General features: G+C 39.8%; 3 protein-coding genes across 3 annotated transcripts in view; 2 read left to right on the forward strand and 1 right to left on the reverse strand.

Annotated features, from left to right (window-relative positions):
* tep1 (telomerase-associated protein 1) overlaps positions 1-2,658 on the reverse strand; it is a 39,576-nt gene extending 36,918 nt beyond the window's left edge. Inside the window, exons 1-4 of the mRNA XM_030074973.1 lie at positions 2,510-2,658; positions 926-1,482; positions 582-770; positions 193-342 (exon numbers count right to left, since the gene is read on the reverse strand). Of these exons, the coding sequence (XP_029930833.1) occupies positions 193-342; positions 582-770; positions 926-1,480 (894 nt within the window). The 5' untranslated portion in view covers positions 1,481-1,482; positions 2,510-2,658. The remainder of the gene's footprint in view (positions 1-192; positions 343-581; positions 771-925; positions 1,483-2,509) is intronic.
* Positions 2,659-2,948: 290 nt separating this feature from the next.
* Positions 2,949-10,676, forward strand: LOC115375268 (E3 ubiquitin-protein ligase ZNRF1). The gene is made up of 5 exons (XM_030074679.1): positions 2,949-3,776; positions 4,878-4,973; positions 5,175-5,280; positions 6,900-7,002; positions 8,008-10,676. Exons 1-4 carry the CDS (start codon positions 3,257-3,259, stop codon positions 6,955-6,957), a joined length of 780 nt encoding a protein of 259 aa, XP_029930539.1. The 5' UTR covers positions 2,949-3,256; the 3' UTR covers positions 6,958-7,002; positions 8,008-10,676.
* Positions 10,677-12,212: 1,536 nt separating this feature from the next.
* LOC115375210 (protein lifeguard 1) lies at positions 12,213-21,746 on the forward strand. Its single transcript, XM_030074592.1, has 6 exons — positions 12,213-12,270; positions 14,532-14,866; positions 15,728-15,928; positions 17,809-17,937; positions 19,292-19,435; positions 21,583-21,746. The coding sequence occupies exons 2-6, from the start codon at positions 14,543-14,545 to the stop codon at positions 21,715-21,717; spliced, it is 933 nt and encodes a 310-aa protein (XP_029930452.1). The 5' UTR covers positions 12,213-12,270; positions 14,532-14,542; the 3' UTR covers positions 21,718-21,746.
* The last annotated feature ends 1,813 nt before the right edge of the window (positions 21,747-23,559 follow it).

Raw genomic sequence — 23,559 nt, forward strand, 5'->3', positions numbered from 1 at the left:
TTTCCCACCTTGAAAAAAATAAAAATGTCTAAAATAAGGACAAGTAGCGATTCATGGTCAGCACGGCATTACTTTTACATTCCTGGTGTCCACAGAAAACAAAAACCAATAAATAAACCCTCACTGGACACATCCTGGATTTACTTTTTCACATATAAAACGCCCTGTGACAAACAGATGCACGACACACACCTTGAGGAGAAACTGCGGGTCACTGGCACAGATGTCCTCGGCCAGGCTGGTGATCCTGGTCCAGACACTGTCCTCGGAGTCCCAGTCCTTCTGGCCTGGAGCGGTGCTCTTATTGACCAGGGAGCAGCACACCGCGTTCAGCAGCAGATACTGCAGGATGGTGACCAAGTGAAGAATTTGTCAGTCAGAATCACCTTTTTCCACCAAGTATAATAAAAGCACAGGAATATGTCTTAGCAGCACTGGCACAGAGACACTCACAGCTTAAAAAGCGACACAATAAAAGCTGATAATGGCTGCAAGGACAACATGACATCACATACAATTCTAAGAAAAAGAGGCTCTTTCTACCTCTCAGGATATCCATTGTAGCAAACACTCTTTACTACCTTTTTATCCTTCAGTTCCTCTTCAATGTCATCTTTTCCTGGCTCTACTTCAGCAAACTCATCCTGCCTGACTGGCACAGTTTGGTCACGCTCCTGGTCGCTCAATTCTGTTTCCAGGACAGGTAGTTTGATAGTCAGGTCAGCCTCCTCCTGTGCCTGCTCAGCCACCATGCCGTCCTCCTCAGAATGCTGTTAGAGCAAAAAAAAATGGAGCAGAAAACGGTAGCCATGCAACTTGGTGTGTCAGACATTCACAATAAATGTGTGTTTCCATTTAAAAATGAGTTTGTTCAATCCAAATTGTGAAAAGGAAGACAAAAACGGTCAAAGTAATAATCAAATACCACGCTTGTTTCTTCACCGCAGGACTGCATCGCCTCAGATGTTTCCTCTTCTCCTTCATCTCGTCCATCATCCTTTTTCTGCTCATCTCTCAGACCAGGAAATAGGGATGAGGAAGGGAGATGAGAGGAGTGGCAAAGCAGAGCGCTGTTGGCCAGGGTCGTGGAGAGAAAAGAGCTGTGGGGGGCAAAAGCAGGGGCAGCAGAGGAGGAAGAGGAGGAGGATGGAAAGAGGACGGGTGCATGTCTACTCAGGAGCCTGTTCTCGGTGCTAAGGAGGGGAGAGGTGAGTGACGGAGAGCAGGAAGAGGAAGAGGTGGAGAAAGGAAAGGTGGATGTGGTGGAGGACAGGCTCGAAGGTTGGAGAGAGGGGCAGGAGGAGGGCTGCAGCTCCAGCGATGACAGATGAGAGCCGAGCCGGGGCATCAACAGCGAGGCCTGGGCCAGGAGCTTATTCTCCAGACTTGGAGGAACATAGTTGGACGAGAGGCTTCTCCCTGTTGTGGCCTGCTGCTGTCCAGCTGCTACGTCCACATGCAGCAAACTCAGCGCCTTCATGCCTGTTCAGAAAGACATCTGTCAGCATGAAAGCCCACTAACAAAGGTGAGCTGCTCCTCTAATCTCAAATAAACACAAAACACAATTACACCACCCTTGACAGTACCAACTAATGAGATAAGCTGTTCAGCAGCATTCCTGCAACTGTGTGAGCAGGCACCATACTGCTGTAGGTGAGGTGTGTCGTTCACATGCAGGTCAGTTTTATGACAAAGGCATCAATAAAAACAGGACAAAGTTTACAAAGAGCCAGCCTCCCACAAGAATGGATGAACTGTCACTCAGTACAAACAACAGCATAATGCAAAAGTAACATGGATAAAATTTTTGCATTGCTTGCGATTCTGCAAGTATTGCAATTTGATATTATTACACTGTGCGATTTTGGATAACCTTAAACACACACACACACACACACACATACACACACTGGACTATGGAAACCTGCTGAATCATACTGCCAAAGACCCATTATCATGAGCTTGCCAGTCAAATTTACTTTTGAGCTTTTATCACTTTTCGGTGATCAGTTTTTTCTTTATTTCAGTCTCCATGCCCTGGATTCACAAGGCATCTGATAAGGGCAAATATCAAAGCATACAAAACAAAAACAAACAGATGAGACCACATAGCTAAGCAAAATACATGTATAAATAATACAGAGATTTGAAGCGCATATACAAAAACACAAGTGGTTTCCTCTTATTATTATACCCCTAATAACAGCATAATGCAAAGGTAACATGGATAAAATTATGCATGAATATGGAACTATCTTAAAATGACATTATTTTAAGTAGGGCAACTGTATTTTATGGATTTCAGTCCACTGCTTACACTTTAGGGGAAAACATTTGAGCTGTAATATGAAGACAGTAGCTCAGTTTGGCTGCAAACAGATAACTATTACATACTATAATTTGAGTTGAGGCAAGCTGGTACCTGATGTAGTTCCTTGTTACGACTATGACTCAGAGTTTGAATAGGCGTGGTAGTTAGTTAGCCGAGCCAGAAACGAATAAACTTACCGGAAACCTCAATTTAACGTCGGTGGGCAGAGTGACTCTGTCCCCCCGTGTCCTCCTGTGTATACTGTCAGATATGTCCCTAATGTGGTGTAAGCGTCTATTTTTAATCTCAGGCGGTGTGTCTCCTGATTTACAGTAAATTTCCTCATTCAGACACACTGCTGGACAGGCCACTGCTGATTGGTCAGTTTTATTGTGTACCTTTTTACCGTAACACAACAACTATCGGCGACTGCCTTCAAATAATCTCAAATTTAACTATAATAAAACCGAGACTGCTAAAGATGCAACCGGCTGAAAATTATAACGAACCAAAACGTGCAAAATAATAACACGTGTGTGCATATTTGTTGCGTGATGTGTGGGGATCCAGGTGTTTATGGGGCGTGCGGATTCTACCGTAATAACGGTTTTGTGGCGCATAAGAGGAAGCGAAAGCACTCCATTTCCGCTGCAGTAGAGAGAACGGGAACGTCAAAGAAAGAAAAATGTGTGGCGAAAGGACATATTGAGGCCGGGGAAGGAACGCTGAACTACAGACATCGTCTTTCCACAGCTTGGTAGATCGATATTGTTTGTTACTTGGACGTCTCGATCGAGTGTTTAGCGAATATAGCGGTTGTTTCGTGGTGAACAGGCGTAGTTGAGACTCGTCCCCTTGTTCTGCGGTTCGCTTTGAGGAAGCAGGTCCGCTAGCCAGCTGCGGTAGCTAGCTCGCTAGCTGTTTAACGGCTCCCACCAACCGAGATGGGGACAAGAGCAAGTCGCCTACAAGAAGACCCAGTTCCCTCAGCTTTCGGAAAAGATGGCACAAAGCGAGAGTCGTACCGGCGACCCCGCTGTGCCAGGCCCACCAGTCTCATGGTAGACTTCTCGGGGAGTTTTGAGGACACAGAGGCCAACCGGAGCCGATCGGAGGAGGGCAGCGACTCGGACATCGGGCAACAAGCGAGCGCCGACGGAAGCCCCGCCGACCACCACAGCCTCCCCTCCAGCATCAGCCAAGCATCGCCAGCGGACGACAACGGCGAAGACAAACCGGAGGAAGATGGGAATATAAGCCCCGAGGCTCCTGTCAATGCGGAACATCAACCCGGAGAAGAGACAGGCCGCATACCCCACCGCACTTTTTCTGAGCGCCTGCCCGGGAATCGGCACTCTTCCGGGCGTAATGTCAGCGCAAGATCCGCCCGGGTCCGAGGCACACACCAGCGGCCGGTGTCAGAGGCTTGGATCGGCCTCTACCGCGTCAACAACCGTCATGGCAGTAAGTCAAAATAATTTTACATAGCAAAAGTGAGATTTATGCTTTCATTTTTTTTTTTTTTTTTAATTTGTGCGCATAAAATGCATGCAGCTTTTATGTTTTGTGAAGGAGTTCAGTGTATATGGACATATGTCTGTGACAGGCTCAATGTCAGATAAAACTCAAAACAGGCCTAATTAGATTTAAAGTTACACGGAATTCCACAACGAGACCCTCAATCTTCCCATTGCGAAATTAAAATGGATTATTCGGGGAATTTACATTCCTGAACAGATAATCTCCTCTCTCGTGCTTATAAGATGACTAAAATCTTCTGAGACCCCATTGTACGGAGTAGACCTATGGCATAAACCAGGAGGTGGTGACATACAAGCTTTATTATGTTTCAAGGCCTACAGATAGTGCGGATAGTTGAATAATGAGGCGTGTAATTTTAAAAACATGACACGATGCAGCCAGTCTGTTGTTTCAGAAATGCACAGAAAAGGGAAGGTGAGTTTTAAGAGGAAATAAAAACACATGATCACTCCACATTGCCTAACCAAAGGCACCCGACTCTGGGGGTGTTGTGGTGGCAAACAGGACATCTCAAGCCAAAACACAACAAAGGGCTGAGTTTCCCAGGGCAGCCCTCTAGCAAGTGTAGGGAAATAGGTCGAAGGCTTCACGTGCCCACTCACTGCTGGCAGAGGCTCATAAATAGAGGAGGAGAATGTAGGGCAACCAGGCACTGTTTCTCCCCTCCTGTCCCATCTACAGATAGCCATGGCCCTGGCTATCCCTGCGACCCCAGTCAGTGTTTTGTATGGTGGATGGATGCAGTCAAATACTGCTGCCGGCAGGAAAAAGTAATTTTAGGTCAACTGCAACCTAAGGTAACCATCACCCTATCAATCCTGCAAATCTTTAGCACTGACAATACAATCCTTGTGTTGGATGATTGTATTTCAGTCCTCTCTTTTGTTGGGCGAGTCAAGTTAGTGTAAGATAGATGTCCTAACACAGGGTTTGTGCTCAGTGTAATGCGCATCATCTATCATTTATGTCCCACTCTGACTTGACATGTTAATCTCAGCTCTATTGTCTCCCTCCTCTGTGCAGATATTCGCTGTCCTTTCTGCTCAAAGCCTTTCCCCGGAGGTCGGATTGAGGATCACCTGTTGAGCTGCCTCACGTCTCCTCCTCTACCATACAATAGTAAGTGTCAAATCTCAAAAAACCTTCACGAACATTTTGGAAACGCTGAACATGCTCATGGTTGGCAGCTCCTTTTACATAAACGGAGAAAAACCTAGTCAGAAATCTCTTGAATTGTCCCCGCCTTTGTGTTTATGGTCACACTGCTATTTCAAGCTGTGCTCATGTGCATGTGTTTATTTTATTTTGCTTTATTTACAGCGGATGTGCTCAGTAAAGATAGCGGCGAGTGCTCTATCTGTTTGGAGGATCTGGTGCAGGGAGAGACCATCGCCAGGCTGGCTTGCCTCTGTGTCTACCATAAGAGGTAAACCTGTTTTGTTCATTTACAGTACATGGACAGAAATAAAGAAGTGAAATGACAGGGGGAGGGGGTACAAATTTGTCAAGGTGATATATAAACAGTTTCCTTACAGATCTGGAGCTGTGCAGTACTTTTCAGTTCTGGAAAAGTGTGGTAATTTGCACATGAAGAGAAGGCTCTGGCTTTAGTTCCTGTTAAGAGACTTCGAACATTAAGTGCATCCGAGGAGAACAGGTTGTGGGTGCATCCTACACCAAAACAATAAAGGTTTCCTGTCAGATTTGAAATTGGGCGACTGCCAGATGTAAAACCACAAGTTCAGCTTGATTGAACTTTGACACGTCAAGTTGAGAAGCGAAATTAATTTCCTGCTGTAAACGAGCTTTTTAAAAAAAAAAAAAAAAAAAAAAAACTCACAGGATTTTGAATGTGTGTGTATAGGATGCGAAAATATTTTTAGAGCTGGCGTGACTGACTAATTTCTGACTTTTTTTCTGATGAGATAGTGGAGCTCCCTAGTGGCATTATTAAATATTGTGAGGGATGGTGCGGCATTAACTAAAGGAGCCTCCTAGCGGTGACGTTCAACATTATTAGGGAAGGGAAGGTACGGCCTTTTGGACAGCCACTGCTACGCTATTTCAGTATAAAACATTTTGAACAAATGCCAACATTTTCCAGTAACCCCCCGCCCCTTCAAAAAAAAAAAAAAAATCAAGATGACGAGCAAAGACAGTTTATAGTCAAACAGTAAACCAGGGGGAAAACAACAAATGCAGAAAGGGCACGGCCAATAAGGGCTGCAGCAATGAATCATTCTCATTCTACCGATTACTTTTGTGATTAATCTATGAATCATTTTGTGTATCAGATGTCAAAATAAATATCACAAGGTCACAAAACTCACATTAAGTTTTAAAATTGATTCCTTAGTCCGATCAGTAGCCAGTAAAAAACCCAAATTTTCCATTTTATAATGAAATTAACAAGGAAAGCAAACAAAACCTACTATTTCTGAAGGTGTACCTAACAAATGTTTGGTGCTGTCACTTGATCAGTGACTAAACAGTTAATTATGATCAGATGAGCAAATTCATGATCAAATCAAAATAAAAATCGAATTAAATTAAAATACAAATCAGACTAATGATGCAGATAAACACATACATAAATGCATATGTATACAGTGGGTATGTATATGTATACGTGTGTGTGTGTGTGTGTATGTATATATATATATATATATATATATATATATATATATATATATACATAATTTTTTTTCATCTATCAAGAACTAATGAATGAATTGACTGCTGCAGCACTACAAGTACATGATATAAAATAGATGTTCCACTGTCACTCTTGATGTTATGACATTGGTCTCATCACGTGTAAGGAGCCAGAAAGGCCTCAGCCTCATTTACAGCCTCTCACTCTGATCACATTTAATTGTGTTTCACGCTGAATGAGTGAATTAAGCCTTGTGTGAGACACCACAGTAACAGCCACACTTCCTTTGAGTGTTAGTGCAGACAATGGGCACATTCACATGAGTTAATCAAAACCTAATGTTGTCTCTGTATCATCACCCACCCAACACTTTTTTTTTCTCTTCCCAGTTGTATTGATTCCTGGTCCAAGGTGAAGCCCTGCTGTCCTGAACATCCCTTCGATTGACTTAAGGGGTCACATGTATTCCATACAGTGACCAACCTGACTCAGGTTTGTATGTGTGTCTGTGTATGTGTGTGTGTCTGTGTTCTATTAAATTGACTGAATGAAAAGGACACTCCATTAGCTTTAAAGAACCATACCTGTGATTATGAATGTTTACTACAATTAACTGCTATTTTACATCGCAACTAACCATCTTAAAGATTTTACAACATATAATCAAAATCCCTCAATTGTGAAATTTTAATTTTTAGTGGAAGTACCCACCTCATAATGTTCTGCTTCTGTAGCTAACAAAGTCATCACCATTTCTAAATTGGGGGACCAATAATTTGTTGTGTAAGGCAAATATTTCCCCAGGGACTATTTTTCGGATTCTCTCCGCCCAATTTCAGGTCATCAAAACACACCGGTGCTGCTGCTTTTAGGAAAACGAATGTGGATGACTTTATTTCTGTGATGGATTAGCGGTGTGAAGAAAGTTTGAAATCTCGGAAAGTTCATTTTTATGTCATAGTGGAATGAATGGAAACCAATGACTGAATAAAAGGGAGGAAAATTATATCAGAGTTATAAAATATGACTGCTTGCTTTGGGAAAACATTAGCAGAAACATGAAGTATATACATTTTGTACATGCAAAGTCACTGATGTCGTCCTTAAACATGATGATCAGCGCTAAATCTGAATAGCAGTATGTGTTGATGATAAAGTCTGCCTAGATATGACTTTCTCCTCTGCACTGCAGTCACAAACATTCAGATCGCACATATCTGTATCTAATCAGTGCCAGTACAGCACTGACACAGTGTAAGAACTCAGATGTGCTCAGGGACCGTACAAGGCGTACAGGAGATTATACACATCAGTGCTTATATCTCAGTGTAGATTATACTTCATATCTGATGAAGAGCTAAGGCTCGAAACGTCACATCACATTTGGTAGCAATAAATCCACTTTGGCTTTGACTTGTGCAGACTTTCTCTTTTCTCTAGTTAGTATGATTGTTAATTTGTCTAATTGTCATTTTCTCCTTTTTGAACCCCTTACAGGAGACTACACTGAATCCCAATACTGCAGAAAAAAAATGTATATTTGATTGAACAAACAAAATCCCACTTCCAGACGTGAGCCTGTATTTGAGAGGAGGAGAGGCGGTCCTAAGAAGAAGATCCGGTTGGTAACACCTGACCCTCTCCGTCTGGATCAGTCCATTTGAACTCGGTCTAGACCATTTCAAGCCAAACTCCCAACAATACAAACAGCTGCTCCATTAATTTGTGGTCCAGACTATTGTTGGAACAGAAGGAGGGGGTTCCTCTGTCTCCTTTATGGACTTGGCTTGAAACCGCTGGACGTTAAGAAACATGTCAAATAAATCCTATCATCCCAGAACGATGCAACATCCCCTAGAAATATCTTTTGAACTTGGGGAGGAACGCAAAAAAAAATTGTCTTAGCTGTGACTCTGCATCCTCCCCTGTGTATTTTTTCCCCACAAATGGGATCAGTCATTTTATCTACCGTTTTGCAAAAAAAAAAAGAAAAGAAAAGCAAGTATTGTTCCATGTTATACATTGGATGAATGTTTCTTTCCTCGGCTAACCCCAATGAACCAACCTCATGCTGAAAGAGTGAACTGTTACCACGTAAATATCGTATTGCTTTACTTTGAAATAGCTGGAGGTTGAGGGCTTGTTTTTTTGTGAACGGGGGGCTGCTGTTACTAGGTGTTTTCTGTTATTACCTGTACACATTTCAGTGGAAGTTTGGGGGGGGGCGAGTTGATTGATTGTTTTACTGAGTAGGTCAGTTTTTGCAGATGGTTAGTTAGCGCTGAACTTAATGTGCTGCTACTTGGTGGTGGTTTAGGAAGGCTGTAGGTATTTCATAGGGCCATAGTAGCGCTGGTGTCGGTACCAATTTGAGCACTTTTGTCCCTCAAGGCTGATTTTTCTAAAATAAGGTCTCAGATAAGGTTGTGTGAGTGTGCGTGTGTGGGTGTTCATATGACGACTAGGGACAGGAAGTGTCCCGATGATGACTTATGTATTCAAGAATGCGTGCGTGTGTGTGTGTGTGTGTTTACAGTACATTGCCCGGAGGTCTGCTGGTCAAGAGGGTTCCCTTTTTAATTTTTTAATGCTAGTTTTTAAACGACAGTCACAGTGGCAACATATTTCGGCACATGTGGCAGTGCTGCGCGACATGGCGGCTCATTGGTTCCATTCAACTTTGTTAAAAGAATGCGGTTTGGGCCTCGTCCCACTCCCTCCTCACTCACACACTCTCTCTGGGGAGTAGTCCGGATTTTTGGACCAGACCCCGAGCGGTAGTTTGGCCATCTGGTTACATTAATGCCGGATCGGGGAGGGATGGAGGGGCGGGATGGATTGAGGGATGTATTTTTGGGGCATGTTTACGCCATGTGGCAGCTGCCACTCTCCCCAACACTGGAGGCTATGGACAGCTGATGGCTAATTATTGTATTATCTCCTCCCCTCCTCCCTTTTTTAAGATTTATAGACATGTATCATCACCATTGTGATTTTGATTATCGCTAAACGTGTTAAATGGCTTCTCTTGCCTTTTTTTTGTGTGTTGATTGCCTTTGCCTGGTGAAGGGGTTCATGTGCAAGCGAGTATTTGTAGTGTTTTTAGGGGTGAGATGAGATGCTAGCCTTGCAGTAAGGCTGCTGAGACGCAGAGCCTGTCTGATTTAGGTTGTGGACAGACCAGCCGCACAGATAGGGGTTAAACAAAAACAAAACAAAACAAACAAACAAAAAAAAATCATGAATTCATTGCTTTTGCTGCCTGCTCTAAGGCCATGTCTGTTCCACATGACAAATATCTATCCTACCATGGTGTGGATCCGTATAAAGGTCAGCTCTGTGCAAAGGTCTCCCATTGGCTAGTCCCCCCCACCCCCACCCCCAAGCTTTTTTTTTTCTTTCTGTTTTTTTTTTTTTTTTAATCCCACGTGTTCTGCAGTCTGAGGTGCTATGACTTGTCCTGCCACTAGAGGGCAGCCCTGTGCATGTTTCCCTTTTTATGTATTGAGAAAACAAGAACAATGCCAAAAGACAGTCTGTACTTTGGGAGCTGTGTGTTGAGAGTGCAGAAGATGAGCAGATACATTGATCATTAGATGTTACATTTGTTGTGATAATGAGTAATGACCTTGTATACTTGGAGTGGGAGGGGTGGGGAGCACGGGGTGGGAGGGTCGTTGGGTTGTCAGTAAAGATAATGGACAATCTGAGGTCCCGAGTGTCAAGTCATTTTCTTTCTCCCCCCCTGTGAGCTGTGTGGTGCAATACCTCAATTTCTACCAATGCTAACTAAACACTCTGTGTAAACTAGCTCCTCTCCAACCAAGGATGACATTTTGTATGATGCTCCTCCATCCTCGGTTTCGAATCGCAGAGTGTTTGATCCCTCGTCTGCCCGGTGCCGATCCATTAGATGAGAGTAACACGAATGTTTTTAAAAAGAGTCACCACAGCGGTATCTGCATCCCCAAGATATGGACAATCTGCCTTTACTCTGGTATAGAAACAAATTGAGTTTTATTTATTAAATTGTAAATATGTAATGCAATTCAAAAAATGGCTTGGTCTTTGTCTGTTCAATATACTGTTTCTAAGCTCCGATCTTTTGTATGTCTCAGAAGTTGTTTTTATATGTATTTTTTACAATAAATATATTATGTGTGACAGCTGTCTTTGTGGATGTTGTGTTTTGACTGTTCATGATGTATTTGCAGCCATCAGGGTATAGAAGTGAGTCCGTGCACACATTGTAAATACAACAATATATGACATACATTATTACTAAATGATTTATGACAGCACAAACAAAACAAACCACACTTTAAATGTATGGGTTATTTGACACCATTTATAGATAATGAATTTATAGATAATGAATCTAAAGTAATGTTCTCTCCATAACCCACAATGTTGTGGTTTATTTTACTCTGTTTTGTTTATTTCTTGTATAGAACCCTAAATACTTGGACCTTTGACATGTTTCTATGCCAAAGTCTAGCAGGCCGTAAAACATCTTCCCTGAGTCACGTTTTAACATGTTGGTGTACAATTTTGCAAACTTCTGTTGTATGTTTCATCCTGTAATGTGCAGTTACAGTAGTTTCCAGCTTCTGTATAGTTTCTATGTGAATTTACTGAAATGCACAGTATTAAGGTCCTGCGTTCCAAAGCGCTGTACATCAAAAATGCTGTTTTTTTTTTTTTTTTTTTTTTTTTAAGGTAAGCAATCACTTCAGTTACTCAACTTCAGTGACTCAACTATCATTTCAGCAGACAGGGAGCCCCCCTCCTCAAGCTGTTCCTTATCTGATTTTACAACACACCTTTCCACCTTGCCCAATTTCCACTCGAGGATCAATAAGCTATCTCTGATTTTGATTCTGATGCTGTTTACCTGCTTTGTAACGTCTCCGAGACAGGGGCTCCCCAGCCTTTTCACGTCACATACCCCACACAGACACCGGAGGTCCCAGTCTCTGTCAGATATAAAATTCACTGATAAGTCTTCCATGTCAAAAATGTTGAATTTCTATGATCTACATAAACATAACATCACTTTTCTTGTCCTTGAGCAAAATCTTAAAACACACTTTAGATTCCAAGGTCTTATCAAAGCTGATTACTCTGTTTTATTCTGTGGAGGTAGTAAATATAACAAAAATAAATAAATGTTAAGTTTGGTGAATAACAAGTTACATTTTTTTTAAAGTGAGGCTGATATTCCATGATTGTAAAATTTATTAAATTATTCGGCTTTCCCTGTCTGGAATAGACTTTTCCATGACTTTAATGAAATTTCTAGAAATTTCATGAAGATTTTGGTTGTTCGTTATGATTCTGTCAACACTCGAACTGGATAATTACCAAAGTGACCACAGTAAAAGCCATGACAATAACTGTCCCTTCTATACATACTTTACTTCATTTAATTCTTGCAAGTAAATCAAGTAAATCAACAGTGGATTGTAAGCTCTCCTCACTTGGCTGTGGACCTCCTCGAAATCACCTCAAGGACCCCCGGATGTCCCCACCCCTCACTTTGACAACCAGCAATTTAACAGTCAGTGTGAAGCAACTGTGGACTTTTCCGACTTCCCCATTCTGAATACTGTGTGATATGGATTGTTTTTTTTCCCACTACAAACGGTGCGTTAGGAAGTGAAATCTTACACCGCGCCGTGGCACAATAAATGACAGCCGCCGCTGCAGAGCTGCACGTTTCTCGCTGCTTTCTGGCTCAACTGCACACCAGCAACAAAGGTAAGCAGGTCACTGGTCCTGTGCTTCTGCTTATAACTTAAACAGCATGATGAACTGAACATTAATTATACCTACAATTTCAAATGGAATATCTCACTGTTCATTCAGATTTTTACATCTAGGCTAGTTATATGTATTTCATTTATTTTACCTGTATTTCTTACTATTAGGAAAACAGAATACACTGATTAGTTCATACAAATTATCCTTATTTAACTTCCAATTTAAGGAAAAGTAATCACTGCAAAAATTAAAGGACCCTTATTAGGGACCGTTTAGGGTTCTGTTTTTATGAGGCCTTTATTTATTTATTTATTTATTTTTTATTTATTTATTTATTTATTTTTTTGTGGTTTGAGCAATGCTCTAATTAAAATTTGTTATACAGAGGTTAACTCATTAAAGATGGCATAAGAACAAGATATTGGATAACACTAAAATAATGTTTGATATGTTGAATCATGTGTGCCCTTCTGACCTCTGCACCTGTTTTTTTTTCCCAATTGAAAGTGAGAGTATATTTTAATCCAGTGTTAACAAATATTGCAAAGTCAATCTTGAGATTTTTTTGTTAAATTTATTAGAAATTTTTTAGTTTTATTCCAAAACTCTACCTATTGTATTTTCTGTAAGCGCCATGACGAAACATCAGTTTTCCCAGAGTGTGTGTTACATTCAAAAAAAAGTGTCAGTTTTACTTCATTGCTCGTTTACTCCATTTTGATGCAACTTCCAGGAAGCTCAACAGGAAGTTCAGCTGTCATATCACTGTCCACTCTTCGAACTCTATGTACTGATAAGGCCTGGACTCACATTCGGTACACAAAAAAACATCATGAATACATCTGCAAAAACCTGAGACAGCTCTTACACCGAGACTGGTCAACAACATCAACAAACAACAGTGACATAAAACAACAGCAGTGACTTCAATCTGCTGGATTTTCCCTCAAAGTTGCTTCAGAATTTTAGAAAAAAAAAAAAAAAAACATATCATTGAAGCTGCAAAAACTCAAATGCCGTTGTTTCATGGCTGCACCATTACATCAAATAGAAAGTATCACAAAATCTCGTGCATGATTTCTATTATATTTTGCGTTTCCCTGTAATTCAGCAGGACATATTTGGATATCTGTGGACACCTCAAGTTAAATTAAAGTGTGGTATGATTATCCACCTCGACCAAAATGTTTCCCATCCCTATCCCAACCTTTTAATTTGTCCATTGTTGTCAGTTGTAGCTGGTTATTTTTCATTGTTCATTTTGTATTTAAGGTCTTTTGCACAGCATTTTGGTGCTGTTAACCCGAGCTGTGTTTAAATGTGCTCTATAAATAAACTTGACTTACCCACGTACAGTGTGGTTAACCATTTTAGCCTTAAAAACCATGAACTTTCCAAGCCATATCTCACATTTTACAAGAAAATCCTTCAACTGAAGAGAAATTCTAATTCAAGATATCTACAATGCTTTCCAGTCGTAACAGGTCTGCGTAATCCATAAAGAAAGTCCTAATTCTACAGAGCAACATGTCCATATATCTACACTTTAATTTTTACTTGTAAAAGTCCAATTACAGATACTGTCTCTACAATTAGATTTTTAGTAGAAACTGTAATTCCAGTTATCATTTGCCATCTTCTGACTTGTTGTTGTTCTGCTTCACATATCAGTCATGTGTATTCTGTCTAGTCAAACCTGAACACCAGATCACAACAAGTATATATATTAAAGATGTGAAAGTACACGTTTTGAGTGTTTTTTACAAATAGTCAGAGCTAAATGAGAGATATTTCAAATCATTATCCAGTCAACACTGAATTATTGATAATGAAGGCCTGGAATTTTTTCTTGTTAAAATAACAACGCCGATATCTGGCATTTTAACAAGCAAATATGCAGCCAAATCCATAATTGGACTTTTATTAGTAAAATTGAATTGTAGATAAGGGACAGTAAAAGTCAATGGTAACATATGACTGGTCAAGATTACATTATGGATATGTCACCCTGGAGTTATGACTAGCCTAATTGAAATTGTTGATAATGTAGAAGTTGCATTATGTCACATATATAATTCAAGTGTGGTCTGTGGTCATCATATGTGGACTGGTACATTATTTTTTGACATATGAACCGGGACTCTGTTTGAATCCTCCAGGCCTCCAGTATGGAACAAGAGATTTTTTTGTGTGATACACGACCATGGGCTCTGAATTTCAGAATAAAAGTCACTGACACATGTTTCTCCTTGGCCCAGACTCCTCCACAATGGCGGATACAGAGAACCCTCCGGCATCTGAGGAGAAGGACATCAACCTCGGCTCCAGCCCGTCAGAGAACCCTCCGGCATCTGAGGAGAAGGACATCGACCTTGGCTCCGGCCCGTCCTCACCGACGTCACCGCAGCCGGCCGAGGACCAAGAGCCCCCGCCATACTCTGAGGCCCCGGTCATGTACCCTGCAGACAAAACCGGGGTCATCTGCACCCAAATCAGCACGGGACCTCAGAGCTGCAGCGAAGCCAACCCGGACGTCCCAGAGGACCCGTCTCCTTTTGAGGACAAGATGGTGCGAAGGGCGTTTATCAGAAAGGTTTGTCTCCTCTCTTTGTCTCCAGTTTTCACTTCATTACTCAGGTTAAGGCTCGCTGAGTCAACTTAAACCAGTGTTTAATGTTGAATGTTGAATTTATTAACTGTATTCCAGTGCTTTTTTTTTTTTTTTTTTTTTTTTTTTTTTTACTAGAAGGGTTTTAAGTGTCAGCTTTTCATGTGCCAGAAAATTATTTTCATGTATTCTGAGAGGTAAACCAACTAAATCTATTATGAGCACATGAGATGGATACCATGTCTGACACAGGAAATCCAATTCAGCTAAGAAATATCATAAAAAAAATTAATGGTGCACACTTCCCTCCATAATCAGATCTTGAAACGTTAGTGTGTCTGTTCACATGGCCGGGGTAAATTGATGAGATTGAGATTAGTCAGCTTTGTCCTGAAGATATGTGTGTGTGCTGCCTTTTTACTTTTGGGTATTTAACATTGGGACTTCAATAATTTTGGTTCAGCACCACAAACAAACACTGGGAAAGTGCATCCTGTCAAAGATCTAAATATTATAAACCTAAAAAAAAAAATGCAGATTGAATAACAAGACTGAAAAGGACACCAGTTGCTGTAACTTTAATTTTCATCACATCAGAGACATACGACTCACATAACATATACAAAAAATGTCTAGATTATTATTTTAAGCAAAGTAGGGAAGGATTCTGGGTGTTAGAGTCAAATGCAGTGCATGATGGGTAGTAGCCTGCACTGACAAATGAGTAAACGTCTCATCAAACTGATCAGCACAGTGAACGCTTCAGATTAGTTTCTCCTAATGAAACTGTGGGTTTTGACAGCGTGGCTCTGTGTTTTAATCGAGGCCGTCTCTCTCCCTGTGCAGGTGTTCTGCATCGTCACGCTCATGTTGCTCTTCACCTTCACCGTGGTGTGTGTGTTCACCTTCTCCCAAGTGGTCAGAAAGGCGGTGCAGCGCAACATCTGGGTCTACGTCAGCTCCGTCATCGTCTTCCTGGTGGTGTTCCTCAGCCTCAGCCTCTGCAAGACCTTAAGCCGGCGGCACCCCTGGAACATTGTGGCGCTGGTGGGTGACACACACACACACACACACACACACACATACAGACACACACGCTGAGAGACAAATCTGATGGGCGGCAAATTCACACAAACAAGGTGGAAACTGAAACTGGCTCTAGGTTTTCTGGCTCATCGTTGTTGGGTTGAGGTTGTTGAAGCCCCACAACTCATCCCTACTGCAGCCATCATAACCCTTTGAAATTAAAATGATCAGGAAATTAGTAAAAAATATAGGAAATAACCAGAAAATTACCAAAATGAATTACAGACAATTAGTAAAACATTACAGGAAAAAACAGAAAACAATTTATAATTAATCTACAATTATTGTGAATAGTATAGGCTCCTGGATTTTGAAAGGGTTACTTGATTTACACAGTAACAGTGACACAGACCTGCTGATTTATTTTTATGTAAAAAACAAACAGACAAACAAACAAACAAACAAAAAAACATAAAAGTCTTTGGCACATTTCTGCTAAAGCTACAATGCGTCGATATCAAATAATAATAATCTTTAAATGTGACCATTTTTATCACCAAAAAAATTGGGAACAAATTCTTGGTAGGGTGGAGAAGCCTTTGGTAATAGTGTGGCTACTATTTATAATAATAATAATAATAATTATAACAGCAACAACAATAACAACGGCAATAATAATTTGTACTCTTCTTCTTCATCATCATTATTATTACAAATTCATATTAGGTCATTTGGAAATCAAATGATGCATTAGAATCAGGTCAAGCACTTCTGGATATCTGATCATTAATGCAAAGCCGTTATTGGCCTGATAGATCTTCAAATCAATATTTTCTCTTTAGAAACACACATACAACCAACAGCAGTCAGGCAGCAACTGATTTATTATACACATCTATATCTTGATTTACTGGTGGACAGAATCAAAAAATCTAAAAAACATGAGCGATGTTGCTTGCCACAAAAAATGATCTTTATTAAATACTACAACTGGGACACAATGGGGAAAAAAATGTCGATTTTTATCTGAGTGTTGTTATGAAATATGTGAGGGGAAGACAGCTTGTTCTTACAGATGGTGAAATGTGTCCTCAGCTGAACATTATTCATGTTAGAGCACCTTCTGGAAATATTACCCAAATTAAGAGCGAGTAAAAAAAAAAAAAAAAAAAAGGCTGTAGAAAAGGCTGCTGTAGACAAAATAAAAATGCTACATAAATCACTCAGCCATAACAATACTCTGTATCAATGTGACATACCTTAACATAAATACTTACTTAAAGTATTTAATTTATTATTCCTATTCATGTCTTCCTGTTTTTCTCTGTTTTTGAGTGCTATAGAAGCTACTGAGTCAAGTTCCTTGTATGCATAAGCAAACCTGGCCAGAAAAGCTTAATCCGATTTTCAGAGAAATCAATAAAAAAAAGGCCATTGTACTTCCCACCTTACTTTACCTTACCTGCTGTTTTAGGAAGTACTTCCCCTTCGCCAACCTTCAAATCTCACATTTGCATTGTATTTTGGAGAAGCTGGTGCCTTTTATTGCTTCAAATAAAAACCTCAGTTTCCTCTTTAGCTGTGTTCACACTCCCTGCTAACTGCCGGCATGTTGAAGTAGGCCAGACCTCTTCCTGTATTGTGGTGTGTAAACGTGTCACTGCTCAAACACCGCCGCACAGGGTTGCAAGTTCAATTTCACTGAAGTGGAAAAAAAAAAATATATATATATATATATGTATATATATGACTCACTAATGTGCTTTTGTAAACATTATTATGACAGAACTTACAGTAACTGGACTCTGTGATGCTATCTGCTGATGTGATAAAGCAACAAGGGAGGAAATGGCGGCCACAGTGACATTTTGGTTGTAAAATGATCTGTGTTGTGCTCACAGGCCGTGGTCAACATCAGCATGTCCTACATGGTGGGGACCATTGCCTCCTACCATGACACTGCCGCCGTTGTCTTCACCATGGGAGCGACGCTGGCCATCTCCCTGGCCATCATCAGCTTCTCAATCCAGGTCAGACACACACACCTAACATTTAAAAATACCGTCAATCAACCACTTTTGAGCAGGAGAGGTCATTTGTATGAGGTGGCAGATTATTTTCTCACATTTTCCTCCTTCCTTTTTTTAATCTCTTTCTCCTCTGCACTCTAAAACATGTTACTTTCAAAAAACGAGGCAACATTTTCCAAGCATTTTTAGGAGTTAGGTGAACTTCAGCATATGCAAGTGATAAAAATGAGTAGAGCCTACAAGAAACAGTCAAGAAATTTGGGTTGGGTTTACTCTCTGATGTGTATTTCATTGTAAGTGAAAAAATTTAGTACAGCCTAGTTGATTAAATTAACTAAACCTGTGAGTGAGTTGCATCATCCATCAACTTCACTGTTTTTACAACAAAAAAGGAAAGATATAGGGAATTGTATGGACATGGCAATGCATTTATTCTTTAACATTAGCAGTATAAGTATCTTTATAACAACCCTGACATACATATAACAAGTCAAAACTCTCAGACAGTTTCACCAGCTTTAAAGGCAACATAAACAAATAGTGTGTTAGGATTTAACATCTTTTTCTCCTCCTTCACTGAAAATGACAACTCCTCAGATTCACCCCAAAATCTGATCTTGAGGGAAAATTTAAATTTTAGACATTTGTTCTCTCTGCTGCTCATGTCCACTGTCCCAGATCTTCTATAAGACTGGGTCATAATTCAGTGTTATCAAAATGTGTCTTTCAATGGGATCGTGTTATGATGAAATTATGATATTGTGAGATTGAGCTAGCAATTTTGATGACATCTGCCATATTTCAGGGATTATCAGATGAGTTACTTAGTTTTGGTTTGATATTACAACTTCATATTACTATACCATTCAGTGTGATGCTTGTCAGTTGCTTTGCTTAAAGGAATTCTCCAATGTTTTGGGTAAAATACCCCTTTTCTGACTCATTCAGACTGAGACAAGATGTTGGACACCCTTTTCACCAGTGTTAGCTTAGCATAAAGACTTGAAGTCTATGGGAGTCGTTAGCCTGGTTCTGTCCAAGTGAAAAAAACAACCTTACAGCCACTCTGAAGTGTCTGATTTACACAGTAAATCATGTGGATTTGAAATACACGTCTTGGAAGTCAGTCTGAGTAGGATGGAAAAGGGGTATTCTGCCCAAAATATTGGAGTATTCCTTTAACATGAGCTTCCATGTGGGTGAGAGGACATTGTTTTGACCACATTGTGTTGCTGATACTCCTGTTACTACAGTACAGTCAAAATACTCTGGACTCAAGTCTTAATAGCTCGTCAAAGCATTTTCAGTGTAAAAGCACAGAGAATTCATCACCATATCTGTGTTTTGCCTGCAGAATCGTTATGATTTCACCATTTGCTCCGGCCTCCTGGTGGTTCTGGTTGTCGACCTGCTCATGTTTGCCATCTTCTCCTCCTTCTACTACTACCGCATGTTGGATATCGTCTATGGATGTCTGGGAGCGCTGCTCTTTGCACTGGTACTGCACAACACAAAAATAACACAAATCACACTACTGAGTATGAGAAGTCAGCGAGGGCTAAAACTGTAAACATGGATGACATATTCGTCAATCAGTCAATTAATCAATCAATCAAAATTTAATTATATAGTACTTTTCTTAAAATCCAATGCAACACAGTGTTTCACAAGATAAAATTAAACATATCCTAGTTAAAAGCCCAGTTAAAGAGGAATGTTTTAAGTTTTTTAAGTTTATGTTTAAATTTTTTCTGCACTGTCCTCTAACCTGTGATCCTGCGGGAGGCCGCTGCTAATTCTTGGACCAGAATCGATAAAAGTCGCTTGACTGTGGCCCCCCACAGTCAAGCGACACAGCATGTTATTAAAATGCCACTCGAAGAGGAACTAGGCAATCAGAATCAGAATCGGAATCAGAATCAGAATCAAGAATCAGAATCAGAATCAGAATCACAAATCAGAATCAGAATCACAAATCAGAAAAATAAACAGAATCAGCATTAAGAATCAGAAACAGACTCAGAATCAGAATCAAGAATCAGAATCAGAATCGGAAATATTGAAATATAGGGGAACAAAATCCCAGTTTTATCTATTTTTATATTCCTGATTAGCTTGAATGGGTAGAGAGCGTCACTGAGGGTTACCCGTTGACACTGTGTACACTCATGGTGCTGTAATTTGCTTTAAGTCGTGCCCACCAGCTGGTGTTGTAGTACTTCCCTCTTCTGAGCACAAGAAGTTATTTCACAAAGTTGGAGGAAAGAGTGAAAAAAGAAATATGCATCCCAGTGACACTGACTTGAATCTTGCATATTACGATTAGGAACATGCATCAGCAATGCGTACTCATCATTGGCAATAGTAACATTTCAGAAGATATTTCATAACACTGTAAGTAATCTTGTGAAATGCCCCCCTACTTCCCGTTTGGTGGGTTCCTCGTCAGCCCGTGTGACACTACCGTCTTGACAGGTCGCTCCGCTGCCATCAGATGAGGGAAGCTCAGGCTGAGGTTCGCTGTGGAAACAATAAAAAAAACAGTTTCTCTTAAAAAACAGTTTCACTTAATGTTTTGGTACAAATGCAAAGTGACTTCAATTCCGGGGGACAAACAGAGGCCAAGAATCACTTCCACAATCAATCAGACAACAAGGAACTGTTCAGCTCCAAAAAAAAAAAAAAAAAGTGTGATCAAGTTTACAAGCAAGTTTACATGATCAGAGAGGAGACGTAAAGCCTCAGTCCAGGTGGTGAACTAACGTCTGGAGGGTCCCTGTGATGAAGTTATTATCCTTAAACTTTTATCAAAATAAATGTCTGTTTCTCTTCTCTGTATCACCAGCTGGTACTGTACATATCAAAGGTGATTTAATGTATACTTAACTCAGAAAAGGTTTTATATTTTCAGTTCTACACACCCAGTATCTGGTGGCTCGGTCTTTGGAAAACTCCTCAGACAGACAGGAAGTTATGTGTTTCAGCAGGAAAGAGCGCCACCTACAGAAACTCTAACTCCATCAACAGAAAATTCAAGGAAAAGTGCATCAGAGTGCTGATCTTCAATGCAAAAACACAGAGTAACAATAAAGAATCAAAAAGAATAATAAAAACATCTCAAGTGCAACTTTTAGCCGCTTCTTTGCTTTCCAGAACAGAATAAAAAATGTCACAGGTGCCGAAGTGCTCTCGAGCAAGACAGCAAATCCCTACCAGCTCATGTGGTGATTATTGTAGCTGAACCTGACCTCTGACCTCTCTGTGGAGGCAGGCAAGAGAAAAACCCGTTTCTAGTATCAAAGGACACAAAGTTTTAGAGAACGATGGCTGGTATTTGTATTTTAGTTTTCCTACTCTCCCCTAAATTTGTGGAATATTTTCATCTTTTTTTCTCGATGCCACAGAATCAAACGCAGTAACGCTGTTCGATGAGCGAGGTCAGGAGGTTACAGTCGGCTTTTCATTACAGCTGCTCGTTATAATAACAATAAAGTTGAATTAAATTGAACTGAATTGAATGGGTACATGTCAAAATATTGTAGGATAAACTTAGCAAATTGGTGAGTTATTGTAGGAAGTCATCCTGCCCTCTCTCTCTCTCTCTCTCTCTCTCTCTCTCTCTCTCTCTCTCTCTCTCTCTCTCAGTTCCTGATGATAGACGTTCAGCTCCTGACGGGCAGCATGAGCTACCGTACAAGCCCAGAGGACTATGTGAGCGCCGCCCTCACCATCTACCTGGACATTGTCTTCATCTTCCTCTACCTGTTGGGGAGGAGGTGAACACAAACACACAGCACATACACGCACACACACACACACACACACACACACACACACACACACGCTCCAAAGAGTACCTGCACTGAAAATACCCTTTATTTTGTAAATACGCTCATCATCCTGTTCATCTCACATGCAGCAAATGAATGAATATCAATCTCTGAATGATTTTTTTTATCATTATTAATAAAAGTGCTTATGTATCAACAACAAACAAAAAATGGTTCTGTGATTTATATTTTTTCATTTATTTATTTTGAGTGTTGCATGTTAGGCCGCGTGAGTATTTGATGTGGCAAACATTTGACAAAAATAAATCATTTAATTACATTATCATTTATTATCATTTAAATACATTACTAGACCACAGAAAAACTAATTAATGCACATGACAGTAAAGGTGCAGCAGACAGAGATTATATTTTGTTTATTACATTTTGCAACTTGTGGAATAGATCAGATTTGTCCTGGTTGTGGCTACTCGCAGGGAGAACATCGTCCAAGCCAGTTTGAGGCGGATGAATCTGACAATTTTGTTTTAAAGAAAATGTTACATAAAAATAACATGGAATCATAATCAGAAATCCTTGATCCCTGAGGGGAAACTGGGTCAGCTGCTGTTGCTCAATTCTCAAGAGAATGAAATTATAAGACATAGAAAAAGAAATGCGAAATATAAAAATATGTGCCTTACAAATGTGTAAAAGAAAAAAAAAAGGATGTGCATCAAGTCTAAATATGTGCATTAATCCTACAAAATATGACATCAGTAAATATAGAAATAAGAAATTGAGCATATGTAAAAAAGTATACCTATATACACCAAACACACACAGGGATGTTGCATCGTTGAATATGGCAGGTTTTCCATCACCTAAACTGAAATAGTTTTCTTATTTTGCCCAGTTTACATATTTGAGAAGCATTGTGTTTTATATCTGTATCTGCTAGCAGGCCTTCACAATAAGAGTTGCCATAATAATATGTTAGTTCCACTGCAGGAGAAATTTGATTTGTTTTCTGCAACCAGGTGGAAAAAATATGTGCGTATATCTGTATCGGCAAGAAACAAATGTTTAGGCAATATTGAGTTTATTTATTCAGTTGTTATTTGTATTATTTATACACCACATCATGTCTCAAAGGGCTTTAATCCATATTATATACATCTATTTACCACAACATCCATATACAGTCTATATATATTATACAACATATGATACATTATACACCAAAGTACACACAAAATACTGAAAGCTAAGTTATGGTACTTTATGTTATAGTGTAATAACTTGTTAAATGTAATAAATGAGCTGAAAATATAATAAAATGTTAATGCAATACCTGATGACGACCTCACATTGTTACATGGACCAGCACTTATTACTTTATAGGAGAGTAACATATTTTTAACTGGTGATGTAATACTTACGTTGACTAATGATGTGATATTTTATAAGAATAACAGGATGTAATAAATTAATTAATCCATTAATTAATCCATAAATTGTATCTTTAGTCAATATTATTTTTACATCATCAGTTCAAAATATGTTACTGTAATTAAAACTTGATAATTCTCAGTGACTATATTCATCTGAAGTTATTACATTAAGTGGGAAACAAGTAATGAACTGGTTGTATTACAGTTTCACCTAATTTTGAAGGATTTTTCGCAAATTGTTACATTATTCAGCATTTCTGCATTACCAGCTGCATTTGTTTCACCTGAGAAACTTAATTTGTGATAAGGCTTTTTTATCATCTGCCCAGTGAAAAGTCCAAAATCAACAGGCTCTCTCCTCAAGGCATCCACTGCTGGTGACATTTTGATCGTACACA

Source organism: Myripristis murdjan, chromosome 17, assembly GCF_902150065.1.
Source record: "Myripristis murdjan chromosome 17, fMyrMur1.1, whole genome shotgun sequence".
NCBI lineage: Eukaryota > Metazoa > Chordata > Actinopteri > Holocentriformes > Holocentridae > Myripristis > Myripristis murdjan.